At 62.3% G+C, this 18528-nt stretch overlaps 1 protein-coding gene across 2 annotated transcripts; it reads left to right on the top strand.

The window, feature by feature from the left end:
* The first annotated feature begins 1026 nt into the window (after nt 1-1026).
* Nucleotides 1027-16775, top strand: TTYH1 (tweety family member 1). 2 transcript variants are annotated; one of them, XM_054588357.1, is made up of 14 exons: nt 1027-1196; nt 4189-4367; nt 6287-6398; nt 7200-7420; nt 9550-9645; nt 11084-11156; nt 11316-11391; nt 11889-11944; nt 12115-12207; nt 12491-12583; nt 15823-15965; nt 16087-16132; nt 16267-16347; nt 16458-16775. In XM_054588357.1, exons 1-13 carry the CDS (start codon nt 1071-1073, stop codon nt 16303-16305), a joined length of 1353 nt encoding a protein of 450 aa, XP_054444332.1. In that variant the 5' UTR covers nt 1027-1070; the 3' UTR covers nt 16306-16347; nt 16458-16775. The 2 variants fall into 2 exon arrangements, with proteins under 2 accessions (XP_054444332.1, XP_054444330.1); XM_054588355.1 differs by lacking the exon at nt 16087-16132.
* Nucleotides 16776-18528: the final 1753 nt, after the last annotated feature.

Below are 18528 nucleotides of genomic sequence, written 5' to 3'. Positions count from 1 at the left end.
CGCGTCTTCCTCCCACCATCTTCTTCCCCGCCAGCGGTGCCTGGTGTGGGGGCTGCAAGTGCCCAAGCCTCGCCCTGCTCCCTGGGGGTGGGAAGGCCCCTGGAGCGGATTCCTAGGGACCTTCGTTTTAGCTCCAGCTTTGACTGCCTGGGTGGTGACATCTATGTGGCAAGGCCCCCTTCAAGGGTCTCTCCTTCGCCAGGTATCCGTGCGACTCAACACAGGCAGCGGCTGTAAACCGTACAGTGCGTAGCAAGGCACAGGAAGGTCCTCGAAGAGACGGGAGCAGCCCTTTGGAGAGATTCTCCAGCACGTGGAAGGAGCCTTGGGAAGACGCCAGGCGCGGGTTCTTCTTCCGGTGGGCGGGGTCTTGCGCAGACCCCGCCCACCGGAAGTGAGGGGCTTCTACCAGGGAATGCAGCGCGGAGCTCTGGGGTGGCCTCTGCACTCAGAGGCGAGTCAGTGTTTAGCAGCTGTGTTCTTATGCATACAGGGTTCCGGTTCTGTTTGGGGGTTTTTTTGTTTGTTTGTTTTGTTTTGTTTTGTTTTTTAGCAGAAGGGGCTTTTACCCGAAAAGAGGCATCCTGTGCAGGTGACAGCGCGCTGATGTAGAGGATAGAGGGTTTTGCTGGGATTTTTTTAAAATTGATGCGACTGCCATTATTTGTAAAATGCTGTGCGGATACTAGCGACCTTTGTCCGGACGTGAACGTTCGTCCTAAAGATAAAGGGATTCTCCTGTCGTACGGTGACCTAACGGCATGAGCGGCCTTCTAGGGACGAGAATGTCACGGTACCTGTGCGCGGGCCGCAGGTGGGAGCCGCCAGGACAGGCCGGAAGGCCAGGGCCCACCCGCTACGCCGCAGTCCCCACGGCCGCCGCCAGGGGCAGCACCGCGCCCGCCCGGGCCGCGCCTCCCGCCTCCGCCCCCCAATCTCCGCCCCCTGCCCCCTCCCTCCCCCCTGCTGCGCTCCCCAGAGCCCCGCCAGACCCCGCTCCGCCCGCGCCCCGCTCCGCCACCGAGGCTCCCGCAGCCCCGGCGTCGCCCCGCGCGCCCTGCCCCGGGGCCATGGGGGAGCCCCCGGGCTACCGACCCTCGGCCTGGGTGCATCTGCTACATCAGCTGCCCCGCGCCGACTTCCAGCTCCGTCCGGTGCCCAGCGGCTTCGCGCCCCAAGAGCAGGAATACCAGCAGGTGGGAGCGGGCGCGGGGGGTTGGGGGCCGGCGGTTCTGGGTGAGAGACCCCTGCGTTCTCTGAGAGTGAGGGTGAGGGCCGGGCCCCGACTTTGGGGTGTCCGAGGGAGGAGGCGCTCAGGGATCCCATACCTGGAGGTTCCCCTGGGACGGGCGCTGGGGGTACCAGACCCCTCGCTGCTTAGATAAAAGAGGGCTAGTGGCCTGGACCCCTGGGTCCCCGCGGAGGGAGGAGAATGGAGGCTCTTGGATTCCAGGGTCTCTGAGAACTGCCTGGAAGACGCGAGCGCCCAGGGTCACCAGGGGACCAGGCGTCCTAAAAGATGACCGTCCCTCATGGGGTGGACAGTCCAGGGAAGGTGGGGCGCCGGAGAGAGGAGGCGATCTGCTGGAGAGGAGAAAGGCTGGGGGTGCGCAGGCTCTGGTTCTGGGACCGGACTGAGACCTGAAATGGGGACGGGGTGAGGGGGTCGGGGCCAGGGTTGGGGAGATGCGGTGGGGATGCTGGAAGCGGAGGCTGGGAGCCCGTCTCGGGACAGAAGGGGCGGACAGGGCGCTGGATGGGGCGGGGGTGGGGGTGGGGGTGAGGTTTGGCTTGGGGAGCCGAGGAGGACGGACACGGTCCGGTCCGGAGGGTGGGGGAGGGGGAGCTCACGGAGCCCCGGGTCGCTGGGGAAGGGGGCCCGGCCGGGGGCCGCTCCAATAGGGGCCAAAGAACTGTCCTCTGACCCAGTTAAATTGAAGTCCTTGACTTTGAGCTGAATGAGCAAAGCTTGGCTGAGCTGCGGACGGGGTGGGGGGGCTGGGAGTCCTGGGGGGGCCGGGATGGGTCCTGGGCCCTGCCTGAAGGGTCTGGAGCCCTCGGATCTGTCCTGGGGAGCTCCTGGGACCAGGGCTGGGCACTGGAGAGCTGAGGAGGGGGGCTCCCAGAAACGCGGAGAGGGGGGATGTGTGCTGTATTCTGAGCTATTTGGGTCACGGCTGTGCCGGCTTGAGCAGCTCCTCCCTGCCTCCCGCGCGCACCTTCTCCCCGCAAAGGGGGCCGCCAGCCCCTGTCCCACACCCTCCCGTTACACAATCACAGCCTCCAACGCGGCCTGGTGCCTCCGCACCACGGAGACCGGCCCACACAGATGGCCACACAGCCACACATGTCCCAGACCCTGTGCCCGCCTGAGGCGCTCAGGCGGGCTAAGGCCCCCTCCCGTCTGAGCCCGGGTGGCAGCACTGGGGCTGGAGCGCACGGGGCCACACGCCCCAGGAGGGGACATCGCCCCCAGGGCGGTCACCGCAGTGGGCACAGCTGGGAAGTGGTCAGGGCCCTGGTGACACTCAGGTGGGGACCCAGACACACATATACACACAGTCACACTCAGACGCACACACTCCTACCTACACACACGTTTTCACACTCACATGTATACATCCTCACACTCACATATACAAACACATATACTCTCGCATACACACATTGACGTGCACTCAGACACATTCAGACATAGACACGTATACTCACACACACTCCCATATACACACTCATATACACATACCCTTACACACGTATACACTCACACATATTCACATATCCACAAATATACACTCCCGCACACTCACATATACTCACATGCATTTACATATACACTCACATATACACACACACATGCACTCCCACACGCATACACACACACATTCTTGCACTCAGTCACACACACACCGCGTGCCCGCACGCTCACACGCATCTGCGCGCTCGAGCTCACATTCGCACATCACACCCGCCCGCGCTCTCACACGCCCCACCTAAGACCCGCTTACACTCAAGGAAGTGTGCCAGACACACGCAGACGCCCACCCCGCGCTCTCTCACCCCTGAAGATACAGGGGCTCCCGTGGAGACACACGTATGTGTACACACCCCCCCACCACGCACACACTTAGGTGTATTACCCCGTGAGAGATAAACTCCGTCAGCGATAACACACCTGTAACACAGGCAGAAACACACACACGCCACGCACTTGTCACACACACACCCCCCAGTGTGAGCACAAAGGCAGGGACCCTGGTTTAGGGGAAACAGTCGCATGAGTCCACAAGTCCGATTCTGTCCCTGATGTTGTCCCTCCCAGGCTGCGTGGTGCCAGGCGAACCCCGGCCCGCTCTGGGCCTCTGCGCAGAGCGTCCCTGTGCAACCCCCCCCCGGGGGAGCCCCCTTCCCCTCCCTGCCTCCGCCCTCCGCCCTCTGGCTCTCCCTCCACCTCTGTCTCCACCTGTCTCTTGCCTCGGGGTCTCTACTTCTCCGTCTCTCCCTGAGTCTGCTCCCCCTGCCCCCGCCCCCACTCTGTCTCTGCTCCCTGTCTCTATCTCTGAGACTTACACACACACACACACACACACTCTCTCTCTCTCTCTCTCTCTCTCTCTCTCTCTCTCTCTCTGTGAGGCTGTCACGCCCCCTCCCCGTGAGTCCCTGGGTGACAGGCTCACACTGGGGTGGGTGTGCAGAGCTCAGAGGCAGGGGACAGAGAGTGAGCAGGGAGTGGGGAGGGCCCACAGGGGGGAGGGGGAAGCCTGCCACCCCCAGCCTCACGCACACGTCTCTGGGAAGAGGAGCCCCCACCACCCCCTGACCCCACAGTCCTGCGTCCCAGTCCTGAGAGATGCTCCAGCCGGCTACCTGGCTGAGGGGAAACCTGAGCCTCAGAGAGGGGAAGCCCCCTGTCAAACATCACGCAGCCATGGCTGGGCCGAGCAGAGCTAGAACCCAAGACTCAGGCCTCCCAGTGACCCAGTTCCAAGTCACAGACCCCCAGCCTCCAGTCTGGGGAAAGGGGGACCCCATCTCTCCCCACAAACCTGAATACCACCCTGTGGGCGTGGCCCCCAGGCTGGTGAGAGGTGCCTCCCTCCTCCACTGAGACCCTGGGTGCCACCCACCAGCGGAGCTGGGGTGGGGCCCGAACCCCTCTGAGGCGCGGTCACCCCTCCTCCCCAGGCCCTGTTGCTGGTGGCGGCCTTGGCCGGCCTGGGGCTGGGCCTCAGCCTCATTCTCATTGCTGCCTACCTCATCCGCGTCTGCTGCTGCCGGCCCCCCGAGCCTCCCGGCGCCAAGAGCCCCCCGCCCGGGGGCGGCTGCGTCACCTGGAGCTGCATCGCTGCCCTTCTCGTCGGCTGGTAATGGGGCCCCAGGGCGGGTGGGGGAGTGGGGACAGGGCTCCCCGAACTCTCTGCCGGGCTTCCTGCGGCGCCCTAGAGCCCCACCTCAGCGGCAGGCAGAGTTGTCCCCATTTGATGGATGCAGAAACTGAGGCTCAAGAGAGTTGACCTTTCCCAGGGCAACCGGCCTGGCGGGACAGGGTCAGGGTGAAGAGCTGGGCGGTCAGACTCTCTGGGTTTGGTGGCTCTGCCACGCGAGGGCTGTGCCACCCGGGGCAGTGATCTAGTCCCCCCCCCCCGCCTCAGTTTCCACATCTCTAAAATGGGTATCACGGTGAGACCCACCTCCTCGCGGTAAGATTGAGTGAGAGAAGGTCCAGAGCCCGGCTCCCATTGAAACTCCTGGTAAATGTTACCCCTTGTCATTCCTTAACTCATCCATTCAGGTCGGTCACTCCTTGAGTGCCTGCTTTGTGCCAGGTCACGGCCCTCAGGGCACAGGTGTTCTGGTCTGGGGGAGGGAGGACAACACTAGTCTGGGCCCAGACCACCTGCTCCCCACCCAGGCCCGAGCCGGCCTCCCTCGGCCCCGCCCCGCGCCCCCCCTCCCGCCCCCGGCCGAAGTAACCGCGCTCCACTTGGGGGACGTCACTCCCAGTTTTGCAAGAGGACAATTCAGCCAGAAGGACAAGGCCACGTGGCCCAAGCAGCAGAGTGGACATTCGGAGCTGCAGTTCCCTGGGAGCTTCTGGGAACCCCCCGGGCGGGAGGAGATGAGTTTGACACATCCTACACCCAGGGCCAGCTCTGAGCGCAGCCCAGCTGCCAGGCCCCCGCCCGCGCGCCCGCCCGCGCGCCCCGCGCACACACTGGGGTGGGACAGCTGTCCTGTCCCACAGATTGGGGCACCTCGAGACCTGCCGGGCCGGGGGAGTGGCCCGGAAGCCGGTCCTCCCACCGCGGCCCTCGGCCACTCCAGCAGCGCCTGGAGCGGCGTCTGTGATTGGGGTGTTTGTGGGGGAGGCGGCCGGGCGGCCTGCGTCCCAGATGCTTCCTCCCCGAGCCCTCCTGAGTGGGGGTGGACGGAGCAGGCGGACAAAGGCCCGGCGGGGGAGAGACACGGCCGGCCCCCGCGGCCTGGGAACAAGGCAGCTTTGTGGGGATGCGAACAATGGGCGGCGGCGCGGGCGTCGGGTCCCAGGGCTGGGGGCGGAGGCTGCGCTGCGGCTGGGAACTGGGAAGGCGTCCCGCTCCCTCCTCCCCTGTCTGGCCCTGGCCCCTCCGCCGAGGGACACACTGGGGTGGGGGGTGGGGGCCGATTCAGGCCCCACAATGGAGCTCTGTGTGCTGGCTGCGGAGGGGCGGGGGCGCCCACAATCCCTTGCTTGGCTCCCAGCTGGCCAGAAGCTTGGGTCCCTCGGGTCGGGGTGGGGGGGTGGCCGGGAGCTCCAGGCTCGGGCGCCCCGGGGGATGGTGGCTGGGGGCCTGAATGCCTGGGAAACCCCAGGATGTGGGGGAGGGGGTGGCTGGGTCCCGGAGGGACAGGTGCGGAGGACCCTGGGCTCTTGGGAAAGGATGGAGGAAACGGTTGTGCGGCCAGCTGTCGTGGGGGGGGGGGGCGGGGTGGGGGGAGACTGGTCATCCCGGGGCCGGGCGGGACAGGGGTCCCGCTCCGGTGAGGTGCGAGTTAAATCTGGGGTGCCCTCCCCTTTCCACTCCACCTACCATTAGCATCACAATGACGTCCCTCGGCCCGGGGGAGTGAGGCCTTCCCGTTACCCTGGCAACCGGTGGGGGGCCAGCCTGGAGACGTTCTTTTCCCACGGTGGGCTCGCCCAATGGCATGGGGGTGGGGGGGGACTGGGTGTGTGAGGAGGTGGGGTCGGCGGCCCCTCAGGTCCCAGGACGCATTGTGATTTCCCCGTCCCTCCTCACAGCGCTGGCATTGGCATCGGTTTCTATGGCAACAGCGAGACCAGTGATGGGGTGGCCCAGCTCAGCTCCGCACTGGTGCACGCCAACCACACGCTCAGCGCCATTGACCACCTGGTGAGGGGCCGGGGGCGGCCAGACCCCACACCCACCCTCCCACGGGTTCCCCACTCGGACGAGGGCCCCATTCCAAGGAAACGGAACCCTAACTCCAGAGCTGAGACGCGAGACCTAAAATTTAGGACCCCCAGGCTGAGAGTTTCAGACTCCGATGGTACCACCAACCCCCACCCCGGCTGCAAATCAGGGCCTCCCACGTGACTCCCTCTGAACCAGAACCCAGAGCCCACACTCACACGTATCCCCAGCCCTGGGCTTCAGCTCAAAGCCCAAAGCCCGTGGAGACCAACCACCCATGACCTTTGCCCCTGCCCCCAGGTCAGATCCAGACCTGCCTCTTGGCTCCAATGCAAACTTGGGGACCTCAGTGTTGAGACCTAGGAACTGGACCAGAGGCCCCCCGTCCCCGCACCATCCCTGGCCATTGGGACCTAAGCCCAGCCTCAGACCTCAGGTTTCATGTCCTGTGCAGACGCTGGGCCATGGAACCCAGACGAGACCCCAGGCTCAGACAGGCAGACGTGAACGTCAGACCCAGGACCCCAGACCGAATCCTCCTTCTGGGGCCTGAGTCTCTACCTGGGGTTCAAGCCACTGACCACCCAGAGCTCCTGATGGAGGCCACAGAGCTCCACAAACAGACCAGAGAGCCCCCTCCGCCCCTTCCTCAGCCACAGATGCCCCAGCCCCCGATCCCAGACACCTGCCATTGCTCGTCCCTCCTTCGCAACCCCGTCCCCCACCCCTGGGCCCCCTGAGAACGCCCTGCCCTGACCCCAGACCCACCCCTGCGCCCAGGTGCTGGAGACGGTGGAGAGGCTGGGCGAGGCCGTGAGGACGGAGCTGACCGCCCTGGAGGAGGTGCTCACGCAGCGCACGGAGCTGGTGGCGGCCGCCCGAGGGGCTCGGAGGCAGGCGGAGGCTGTGGCCCAGCAGCTCCAGGGGCTGGCCTTCTGGCAGGGGGTGCCACTGAGCCCCCTGCAGGTGGCCGAAGATGTGTCCTTTGTGGAGGAATACAGGTGGGCCACCACTCCTCTGGCTGCTTGTGCCCCAGCGGGCATCGGGCGATGTCTGGAGGCACGACTGGTCATCACAACTATGCATCTGGCGGGTGGAGGCCGGGGCGCTGCTTGACACCCTGCAGTTCTTAGGACGGTCCCCACAGCAAGGACGATCCGTCCTGGGTCAGTAGCAACAAGGTTGAGAAACCCTGCTGTCAAGAGGGGACCAAGCGACGCCCACCCCCAAGCACCCCTGCAGTATCTTGTCCCTCCAGGCATCCGCTCATTCATTCATTGCTTGGCTCCCCCCTTCATTAATTGCGCTCGCTCACTTCTGGACTGGCCTGTTAACGAGGTCGCTCCCTCCGCCATCCACCGGACACCTGTATCCCTTCAACAAATACTTATTTAGCACCGTTTGGTGAGAGGGACGGCAGCCCAGCCCACGGGGTGAGGGGCGTGCGCGCTGAAGCCAGATGGCCACTCCCTAACGACATGACCTCAACCAGCCCTCTCCAGCCCTGGGCCTCAGTGTCCCCGTCTACGAATGGGAACAGTGGACAGCACCTCTCCCCTCTTATTGGGTTGTTGAGGATCGAATGAGCCGCTATCAGTCAGGTGACTGGCACACACGATGCAGGTGTTTGTAAAATGTAGGTCTTCATGAGATAGATTAATGAGGGAAGCAGAGAGCGATTTCTGGCCTGTTCGGCAGAGGGAGCCAGTAATTGAATGTCCGAAGGGGGGGGGGGGCGGGTAGAAAGAGCTTTGCAGAACAGGAAGCATGAGAGGGGGCGCGCAGTGGACCCCAGCTGACGGTTTGAATGGGGAGTCCTGGAAGGCCACACCGCGAAGGTGCCATTTGAAGGAGGGGACGGGACAAGTTAGGCAGACTTCTGGGACAGCCACCCTTCCCAGCACTACCATGAGGAAGTCCCCATTACTTCATCCACTGAAAGTTATTTCTCTCGTTCACCTAAGAAGATACATGCCTAGGGCCCAGCCCAGGGGAGGGGGCAGAGTTGGAAGGCTCAAGGCGGACAGGGCTGAAGCAGGCCCCGAGGAGGACGCCCCGGGGGGTATCAGACAGGCCTGGGGCCCAGCGAGTCCCAGGGACCACACAGGCAAGCCTCGGCCGTTCCGGGGGGAGGGGCAGGGGTGTGGGCCACGCCAGGGCAAGGCGGACCCACCAGCAACAGGGAATGCCTTCTGGAGAAACTGGCCCCGGAGCGCCTGGCACTTTCTTGTCCCTCAAACGACAGATGGGCCAGTTTCCTTGAAGGAAGTTTCCTCGAGGGAGGGAGAGCTTTGCTGGCAGAGTCCGTGGAGGCTTATAGCACGCGTTCATGGCCGGCCGCTTAGAGCAGGACTGGCCACCTGCCTGAAGCTGGTGGCATGAGCTGGCAATGGGGACTTGCAGACCAAAGCCCTGGAGGCCACCGGGGGCCACTCGGGGACCCCAGCCCCTGCCCGGGAACATGCTATTTATCCAGCACGTACTATGTGGCTGACCTGTGCTGTGGCCTCCCACGTGTTCTCTCCAGTCAGACTGCATTGTTATTCGCTGGTACGGAATTATCGATGAACAGTTAAAGTTCCCTTATTCATGTTCAAGCTGGTATTTTAGCATGTGGGCCTGGCACTTTTCTAAGTGCTCTCACTCATCGGCCTCCTGGCAGCCTTTGGAAGCAGGTGCTGTCGTTCACCACCTCCGTTACAGGCGGGGAGACTGAGGCACGGGAGGCAGAGTTGCTGAGACAGTTATCCACAGCTAAGAGGCGGAGGCCCAGGCGGCCCGTCTGCAGGCACCGCACCCTCAGGCTGTACAACAGGGCGCTGGGTGCTCCCCTCTGCAGGGGGCGCTGGGGGCTGGACTCTGAGGCCAGGTCACACGTGCAAGGTTACAGGTCACAGAGTTCGCGCGAGGTCTGGTTGCCCCGGGGCCTGTGCTCTGTATAGAAGGCGAGGGTGGCCCGCCTGCCAGTGCGCCCGTTTCAGACAAGCCGGGCTGTGTCCAGGGGTCAGACCTGGTGACGAGCAGGGATTGGTGTCCAAGAGGAGTCTGGGAGCCTGGGTGCTGGAAGGCTGGGTTTGCTTCTTCATGCAATTCTCCCCCCGACCCCGTGTGTCCCCCTCCCCCTCCCCAGGTGGCTGGCCTACGTCCTCCTGCTGCTCCTGGAGCTCCTGGTCTGCCTCTTCATCCTCCTGGGCCTGGCAAAGCAGAGCAGGTGGCTGGTGATCGTGTGAGTCCGGGCGCCCCCGGCAGGCTCCTGTTATGGCACGGGGGCGGCCTGAGTGCCACCCTGCAGCGCTCTTGAGAGGGACCCCGGGCTCCCGCAGGCTCATCGCTCTGTCCCACGGACCTCTGTGCCCTCCACGGAGTCACCGGGCTGGGCTGCCTTGTAGTGGGCAGAGCAGGAGATCCTAGGGTGCCCCTGGAATGGTGCTGGCGCTGGGGATGGCAGCGATCGGTGACATCTGGGGCGGGCCGTGCACACTGACGCCTTCGGCCGAGGAGGGGCCTGTCAGGAGCCGGCCTGGCAGATGAGGGACCAGAGGCAGGAGGCGACCACGTCTGCGGCTGTGTGGCCATGACGTGGCTCATTCTATGTGCCCTGTGCTCTTCTGGAACCCTCACACCGATCCCATTGGGAGGCAGTTCCTTCCATTTAACTGAGGGGAAGGTTGGGGCGCAGGATGGTGGGGCTGCTGACTCGGGGCTGCCCGGTCAGGAAGTGCTGGCGCTGGAGCCAAGGCAGGCCAGCCTGTTCCGTTTGGAGGAGCCCTCGCTTCCTCCCTGCCACTGGAGTGGCACCACCCCCACACCCCCCTGGGGTGAGGGGTCCTGCTGTCCCACCCATGCCCCCCCCCCCAGGCTTAGAGACGGGGAAACGGGGCCCTGGCCGGTCAGGGCCGTGGTTGGGCCCAGGGACTTTGGCATTGGCTCCCCCTCCAGGTTCCTTTCTTGCCCGCTGCCCACCCTTCAGTGCCGGCCCTGCAAACCCCATGCCCAGAGAAAAACCAGGAGGCAACTTCAGCCCTGGGGCTGGGAGGGGCCACCTGGGTGAGCAGGTGGCCAACCCAGAGGGAACCTGAGGGTGTGCTTGGCAAAACTGGGCCCTGCAGCATTCTTTCTTTCTTCTTTGCTATTTATTTTTAGAGAGGGGAAGGGAGGGAGAAAGAGAGGGAGAGAAACATCAACGTGTGGTTGCCTCTTGGGTGCCCCCTACTGGGGACCTGGCCTGCAACCCAGGCCTGTGCCCTGACTGGGAATTGAAGTGCAAACCCTTTGGTTCTCAGGCCGGCGCTCAATCCGCTGAGCCACACCGGCCAGGGCGGGTCCTGTGGAATTCAAGTCCAGGACATGGGCCCCCGCGCTGGGCAGTAGCCCTCTCAGAGTCCCAGAGAAGACAGGGCAGAGCTGGGCTGAATCCTGGCAGCCCACGGCCCTTCCCACTGCCTGCCCCCCACTCCCGCCCCCGCTCCCAGCAGGGACCCGGAGTTCAATGGGATGTCAACAACCACAGATCCACACCCCCCTCCAACTTTGCCCCTAATTCTGATTCTCTGGGTTCCAGAGGCTGGGGGTAGGGCTGTGCTGGGATTTGGGGTGGGGGGGGGCGATGGGAAGAGGCAAGGTGGAGAGATTCAGAACCTCAAGTCCAGTCCCTCCCCCCACAGGATGACCGTGATGAGTCTTGTGGTCCTTGTCCTGAGCTGGGGCTCCCTGGGCCTGGAGGCAGCTACAGCCGTGGTGAGTGCGGAGGCCAGGCTTCTGGGTCCTGGGGCCGGCGGGGGCTGGTTTTCTAGGTCCTGAAGGGCTGGGGGCCCGGACCCCTGGGTCCCAGGGAGGCGGGAGTGTGGCATCGGCGCAGGGTAGCGCCTGAGCCCCCTCTCCTCCTGCTTCTCTCAGGGCCTCAGTGACTTCTGCTCCAGCCCAGACACCTACGTCCTCAACCTGACCCAGGAGGAGACTGGGCTTGGCTCAGGTGACCCCATGGGTCTGGCGCATGCCCTGGCGGTCAGGCCTCTGCGCTCAGTCCTGCCTGGGGTGGGGTGGCGGTGCCCAGAGTCAGCCAGGCTGCCTGTCCCTGAAGCCCTCAGCACCTGGTGGCTGGGCCGAATAAGACAGAGGGCTAGAGATCAGGGGCTCCGGAAAGGGTGCCAGGCCTGAGGGGTGGAGGATTTGGCTGCTTGGGGAAACTGGGGGAAGCGCAGTATAGGCAAGCGGACACCCTCAGAAGCAGGGGTTCCCGGGGCGTGTGGAGGCCGGCGTGTTTTCGGCTGTGGCCCGAGCAGAAGCTTTTCAGCGCTGGGCCAGTGGCCGGGCTCAGAATGCCAGGTCACTGGGACCACAGGAGTCCGGTCCTGAGCTGGGGAGGGTGGGAAGACAGGGCCCTGCCCCCAACGCCTTCCCCCCCCACCCCGCCCCCCACCGAGCCCCGCCCCGGCTCACGGGCCTCCCCTTCTTTCCCTCTCACCTCAGACATCCTGAACTATTATTTCCTCTGCAACCAGGCCGTCTCCAACCCCTTTCAACAGGTTAGGGCTGCGGGCCAGGGAACCGGGTGGAGGAGGGCTAGGCCTGGCCTTAGGGGTCCTGGGGGAGGATGAAGGCCCCACGGGCCGCCCCCCTCCCCGTTCTGAGTCCCCAGGGAGGAGTGGGCTGGGGCTGGGCCACTGCGGACTCCTCGCGCCTTGTGCTCCTGCAGAGGCTGACGCTGTCCCAGCGAGCTCTGGCCAACATCCACTCCCAGCTGCAAGGCCTGGAGCGAGAGGCTGTGCCCCAGTTCCCTTCCGCGCAGGTCGGCGCTGCCCCTACACCCTGTCTCGCAGGGCCAAGGGCCGGGACAGACTTGAGGAGTGGGCGGGGCCCATAGGAAGCGTGGGTCAGAGGGCGTGGTCGTGGAAGTTGGGGGCGTGGTCCTGGCGTGTGGGCGGGGCCAGGAAGAGGGATCGGCGGGTGAGCGGAGCCCGAATAAAGGGGCTTGGTCCGTCTGTGTGGGCGGGGCCTGAAGAGATGGGCGGGGCCCCGGCAACCCACAGGCCTAAGGAGTAGGGGGGATAACCATCTTCCTCCCACCGCAGAAACCTCTGCTGTCCCTGGAGGAGACATTGAATGTGACTGAAGGAAACTTCCACCAGCTGGTGGCCCTACTGCACTGTCGAGGCTTGCACAAGGTGACTCCTGACCCCTCCCCAAATTATTACTACGAGGAGCCTCTGCCTGGACCCTGAAGGTCCTCCTTCTCCTCCTCGGACCCTGTCAGGTTTTTTCCCATTGTCCCCAAGAAATCCCTCTGTCAATCTGTTGTTTATGTATCACATAGTATTCTCTACCTGTCAATCTGTTGTTTATGTATCACATAGTATTCTCTACCTATCCACTATCCTATCCATCTATCACCTAGGTTCCTTCCTTCTTTTCCCCCTCCCTCCTTTCTCCACCCACCATCCTTCCCTCCCCCTCCAGTCCACTTACTTCCTCTTCCCCTCTCCTCCTCCTCCTCCTCCTCTTCCTCCTCTTCCTCCTCTCCCCTGCCTCCCTCCTAAAGGCTATACAACCTAGTGAACTCTGGAGCTAGACTGCCCGCGTTCCAGTCCTAGCTCTCGGCTTCAGGCAAGTCACTGACTTCTCTGTGCCTCAGTTTCCTCACTTACAGAACCGGGACTCCGGGATGAATGCCTGCGAGGCCCTTGTGTAGCGAGTGCTGCCCTCGTCCAGAGGCGGGGGCCGGGGGGGGCGGCCCCCCAGGAGAGAGACCTGCAGTCCCGTGTACGCCTTCCTGTCGGCGCTCTGACGCCGGCTGTGTGGCCCCAGGCAGGCGCATGTCCCTGCCTCTCGGTTTCCTTCCCTGCGAAATGAGGGAGATGGGACCTGTTTTACCGGGTCGTTGTGGGGGTTCAGGAGAAAACCAGTCTCCCCGCTGGCACACGTGGGCTTTGCTCAGTGCGGGCTCTGGGGCCTCACGGAGCCCTCGTGAGTAATGCGATGGAGAAGGAATGGCTGTTGTTGTCTGTCTTACGGACTTGGGTTATAAGGTACACAGGGCTGGGTCGCCCCGCCAGCCCGTGCACGGGGTCCTCGCGCCTCTCATTCTCGTAGCCCTCACAGCCAGGCATTCGCCAGTCTTGTCCCTTCTGCCTCCTGACTGTCCTCATCCACTGTCTGACGCCCCCGCCCCCCAACACCAAGGGCCTGCTGCGGTTCCGGCCTGAGGACACACAGCTCCGTTCCTTCCCTGTCTGTGCCCGGGTGGCCTCTTGACAAGGCTGCCAGATCCTGCAAACAACACATACCCTTTTACTCTAAGTGTGTCCCAGCCACACTGGGGAGACACTTGTACTAACTAGGCTTTTGTTGTCGTCGGGCATCTGAAATTCAAACCTCACTGGAGTCCTGTGTCTGGTCTGGCAACCTGACCCCCAGAGGGACCCGTCTCTCCCACAGGACGGGTCTGGGCTGCTCCTTGCCGTGTTCAGATCCCTTCCATGGCTCCCCCTGCCCCCATACTTCTGAAACTGGTGCTCTAACAATGGGGCACGGGGGAGGCACTGAGTCAACAGTCAGAGCTGCTGGCACCCAGAGCTGAGGCAGGTGGGATGTCCTCGGAGGCCACGCCGCTCTTTATTCAAATAGCTCACACGTTTCTCTGCGGTCCAGTTGGAGTGGAGCCCAAGGTTCCTTGTGGAGGAGGAAAGGGAGGGAGGAGGAGGGCGGGTCAGGGTCTCTGTGGTCCACTCATGCACCAGCAAGCCCGTGTCCCTGTCTGGGCCTCGGGGTCCCCTATATTAAAATCAGGATGAGGGCCCTGGCTGATGTGGCTCAGTGCCCTGAGCGCCAGCCTGCGAACCAGAGGGTGGCTGGTTCAATTCCCAGTCAGGGCACAGGCCTGGGTTGCAGGCCTGGTCCCCAGTAGGGGGTACGTGAGAGGCAACCACACATGGCTGTTTCTCTCCCTCTTTTTCTCCCTCCCTTCCCCTCTGTCCATAAATAAATAAATAAAAATCAGGATGAGGGACCTCAGGGATGGTACGTCAGAAGGGCGGGCTCCGAAGCCTGAGAGACCCGGTTCCAATCCCAGCTCTGTCCCTTCCACACTGTGTGACCCTGGGCAAGTGGCTTGCCCATTCTGCCGTTGCAAAAGGCAGCGGTGTGGGCTCGGCCTTGCAGGGCATTTAGGGGGATGGCAGGACATTGTGCGTGTCTGAGCCTGTCCGTGAGGAACCCCATTGCCCTGCCCGGGCTTTACTGGCTCAGCGCCGGGCACCCCACCCCCACCCCCCATGCAGGGGCTCAAGCCGGACACCTAGGTCATCCCTTCTGTTCCCTGTCCTGACCTCCCGTGACCATGTGGCCGGCAGGTCCTGTTCGCCCTCCCTCTGACACCCACCGGGAGTCTGAGCGCTGCTGGCATGGGCCACCCACCGCCGCATCCCTGGTCCTCACCCTGTTCACCTCCTGCCCAGCGGTCAGAGACTTTTCCCAGGCCCCTGCTCCCTGTCCCCCTCTGCTCTCCCCGCGACAGCCAACAGCTGGGTGAGCCTTTTAAACACAATCCCATCAAGTTCTTCCTTCGCCTTAAGCCCTCCAGGGATTCCCCGGCGCACCGATTAACCTCCCCGCGTCTCGCAGGGTCTACAGGGACTGTGTGGTTGGCTGTGCCTGGTCCCCGGCCTTGGCCCCTGGCATCCCTTCCTCAGCGATGTCACAGCAGCCTTGGCCCGTCTCAGCGCTCCAGACGTCCCCCGGGCCCAGCTCTTTCCTGACAGGGCCACCGGGGTGGTGGGGCCCCAGGGCTGCCTCCCTCAGCCGTGGGCAGGTGGGGGGCCTGGTTACCGAAGTCCCCTGGAACCGGGGGCGGGGCAGGCTCATGGCAGGCCCCGGGCCCATCCTTGCTGATGCGTGATGGCGGAGCAGTCAGTAAATGGGGGTCCTGACCATTTCCAGGGTTAACAGCTGGCATTTATCAAGTGCGTGCTATGTGCGTTGTGCAGTTGCAACGCAGGGCGTCTTCTAAGTGTTATCCTGGGCATTGTCCAAGGCCAGCGATTTTGCCCAGGGGACACTGGGCACTGCGTGGGGACGTGTTTGGTTGTCACAACTGGGGAGGTGCTACTGGCATCTGCTGGGTGGGGGGAGGGGTGGAGGCTTCTCTGTGACAGACAGGAGGCTGAGATTTGAGGTCGTACCTCTGGGTGTAATAATGAGAGGGACCACAGCACCTACTGTGCGCTGAGCGCTTCCTGTGTGCCCGGCTCTGTGCTGAGCACGTGTGACCACAGGGATACTGAGGCGCAGAGACGCTGAGTGACTTGCCCCGCATTGCACAGCCAGGACGACAGTCGGAGCGGCATAGAGGGTGTGCGGGGGCCGGGGGGCGGGGCGCTGCCCACTGACGGCCTCCCCGCCCACCCAGGATTATGGAGCAGCCCTGCGCGGCCTGTGCGAAGACGCCCTGGAAGGTCTGCTCTTCCTGCTGCTCTTCTCCCTCCTGTCGGCAGGAGCCCTGGCCACTGCCCTCTGCAGCCTGCCTCGCGCCTGGGCCCTGTTCCCACCCAGGTCAGGAGGGGAGACAGGAGGGGGGAGGGGAACCGGGCAAGGGTGGGGGCCGTTGAGAGGGCCGCCTCCTGATGGATTCCCACACCCTCCTTCTCTGCCACGCCCCCCCATCGCACCCCAGTGACGACTACGATGACACAGACGATGACGACCCTTTCAACCCTCAGGTACTGGACCCCTGGGCCTGCGTGGGGAGGGGCGGGGGCCTGGACCCCTGGGTCTGAGGGAGGAGGCTGGGGGAGTCGCACGACTGAGACGGCCTCCCACGTCACGTGCTCCTCTGGCTCCAAACCCCCCGCAGGAATCCAAGCGCTTCGTGCAGTGGCAGTCATCTATCTGAGCCCCTGCTCCACCTCCGACTGGAGCCGGTCCCCCCTCCCTGGTGAGTTGTCAAAGCAGCACCCCGGCTCTCAGAGCCTCCTCTCCCATGCCGGGCATGGCGGCGGCCTTTGCCCCCAGCGTCCACTGCCCTGTCTCTGTCTCCATCTGCAGTTCCTTCCCTGGCAGCCAGAGGAGACCCCACTAACCCAGCCTCACTGGGCTCCCACCACTAACAACAGCCCTGGCCGCGGACACCCCAGACAGGACTGCCTTCCTGCCCTGCCCCCTCTCCGCACCCTCAGCCCTGGGAGAAGGCTGAGGGCAGGCCAGGGCCGGGGCTGGCCGTGAGGGGGCCCCTCCTCCTCGGCCGGCCGCCAGGGCCATCCTTGAAGAGGCCTGCGTGCCCTCCCTCTCACCATGCACTGGTGGGCTCGGGGGTCCTGCTCTCCACCTGTGGCACTAACTTGGGAATGGGTTGATTTGAAATAAAAGGGAAGACTTTATTTTACAAGCCGCTGGGTCCTTCCTATTTCTCCGGTCCCCCTCAGTCTGGCCTCCTAGTTGCCAGGCATTTCTGCTCCTGGCCGGGCTCTGCAGGGGTTCCAAAGGAATTACTGTCTTTAAAAAAAAAAATAACATTTTCCCCTGATTCTAAAAGCAGTACACGTGTCCTGACACTGGAAAACAGCCATCCTTGGGGTGGAATAGACAGCCTAGAAATAGATCTCGGCGTGTATATATGACAGAAGACAGATTTCAAATTGGGGTGGAAAGGACTGGTTGGTTTCACAGCATTGCTCACATGATTGGCTCTCCATCTGGAGGAAAACACTCTATAGACAAGACGGGCGAAAGATGTAAAGGCAGGCAAGGGGATAGAAGTATTTCAGGAGGAAGGAGAATTTTGTATATTGTATATCATGCTTAGAGGGGTGGATTTTCTAAAGCCAGGAAGGAGAAGGTAATCTAGTTGATAAATGGTAGAATGAAAAATAATACCCTAAAGGGGCAAATTGATAGTCTGGAGAAAATGGTGTTGTTCTTTTAAGAAATACTACACATGGCAAAGAAATATATAACTCTTACTATGTAAATAGAATCTACAAAGCTTCCACAATGAAAAAGCTAACCAACTTAAAAACAAGCAACTAAGTTGAACATTTAATGAAGTGAAAATCCCAACACCAGTAAACAGATGAAAAAGACAGTGAAACCTGGATCCTTAGGAACTATTATTTGAAACACATTTTTTCCCCACCACCCAGTTCTCATGAAATTAAAGGAGCTCTGACATTCTGTGCTGGCGAGGATGTGGAGGGCCAGGGCACTCAGACACGCTGCTCCCGAGTCTGTGAATTGCAATCCTTCGAAAAATATAATCTCCCATGCGATAAAATCTAAACTGTACAGACCGTGTGAGCTGGGTGTCCTGCTTTTGGGAACCAGTTTATGGAAACGAGGCAGAGAGGCATCTAAGGACGCATATTTAGGGCTGTTTGCTGCAACAATGCTTTGATTGGCTAAACTCTGGAATCTAAAATCCACAGAGAGAGGAGAAACCCAGTAAGTTACTGTACATCCAGCAGGGCTCTCCGAAGCGTGACAGCTGTTGGCTAGGTTTGGGACCTCACAGTGGGGGGTGGCGGGGGCCTGAGAGAGACTGGAGGTGGGCGTGGCAGACAATGGCAGCGGAGTGGACAAATGCAGATGAGGCTGTGGTTAAGGGACATGCACAGTCCCTTGACCTGTTGGGTCAAGAGGCTGCCTCATCTCCCAGGTGGGTGTCCTGGATGGCTTTCAAGTCCCTCCTCTAACTCTGAAATCCATGAGCTGTTAGACCAGAGGGCCTCCCCTCATTTACTAAGCAGCAGAGCCTGACTCACCCTGGCCCTGGTCACTTAGGAACATTTCTCTGCCCAGGGGAGGACTGTTCATCTATTTCCCGCAGACACACTGATGAAGTTACTTCCAAGGGCCGTGCAGGGTAGAAGGTACGGTGTGCTGTGTGGGCCAGAAACCATTCTGCCTCTTGAAACTGAAAAACCCCCGATCCCAAAATGCATACACAGCCCCAGGGGGTTCAGGTGAGAGCTTGTCGGTCCAGAGTGTCACATGCCTTGCCGGATGTCTCTGGGCTCCCTCATCTTTTCCATCTTGTGACCTGCAAGGAATGTTCAAGGCAGCTTTCGGTGTGTAGGCCTGAGGCTGGGAAAGAGAGATCTGCTACGATTTCCAGCAGGGT

Source organism: Pteronotus mesoamericanus, unplaced genomic scaffold, assembly GCF_021234165.1.
Source record: "Pteronotus mesoamericanus isolate MK-2021 breed Mesoamerican mustached bat unplaced genomic scaffold, CSHL_Meso_final scaffold_128, whole genome shotgun sequence".
Lineage (NCBI taxonomy): Eukaryota > Metazoa > Chordata > Mammalia > Chiroptera > Mormoopidae > Pteronotus > Pteronotus mesoamericanus.
This window is presented reverse-complemented; position numbering and strand designations above follow the sequence as displayed.

What these genes read in the sequence shown, in the direction of transcription:
- TTYH1 (XM_054588355.1), top strand. Translation starts at nt 1,071, where the DNA reads ATGGGGGAGCCCCCGGGCTACCGACCCTCGGCCTGGGTGCATCTGCTA. An exon ending in TCCTTTGTGGAGGAATACAG is followed by an intron (nt 7,421 to 9,549) that starts GTGGGCCACCAC and finishes CCCCCTCCCCAG; the next exon opens with GTGGCTGGCCTACGTCCTCC. An exon ending in GGAGACTGGGCTTGGCTCAG is followed by an intron (nt 11,392 to 11,888) that starts GTGACCCCATGG and finishes CTCTCACCTCAG; the next exon opens with ACATCCTGAACTATTATTTC.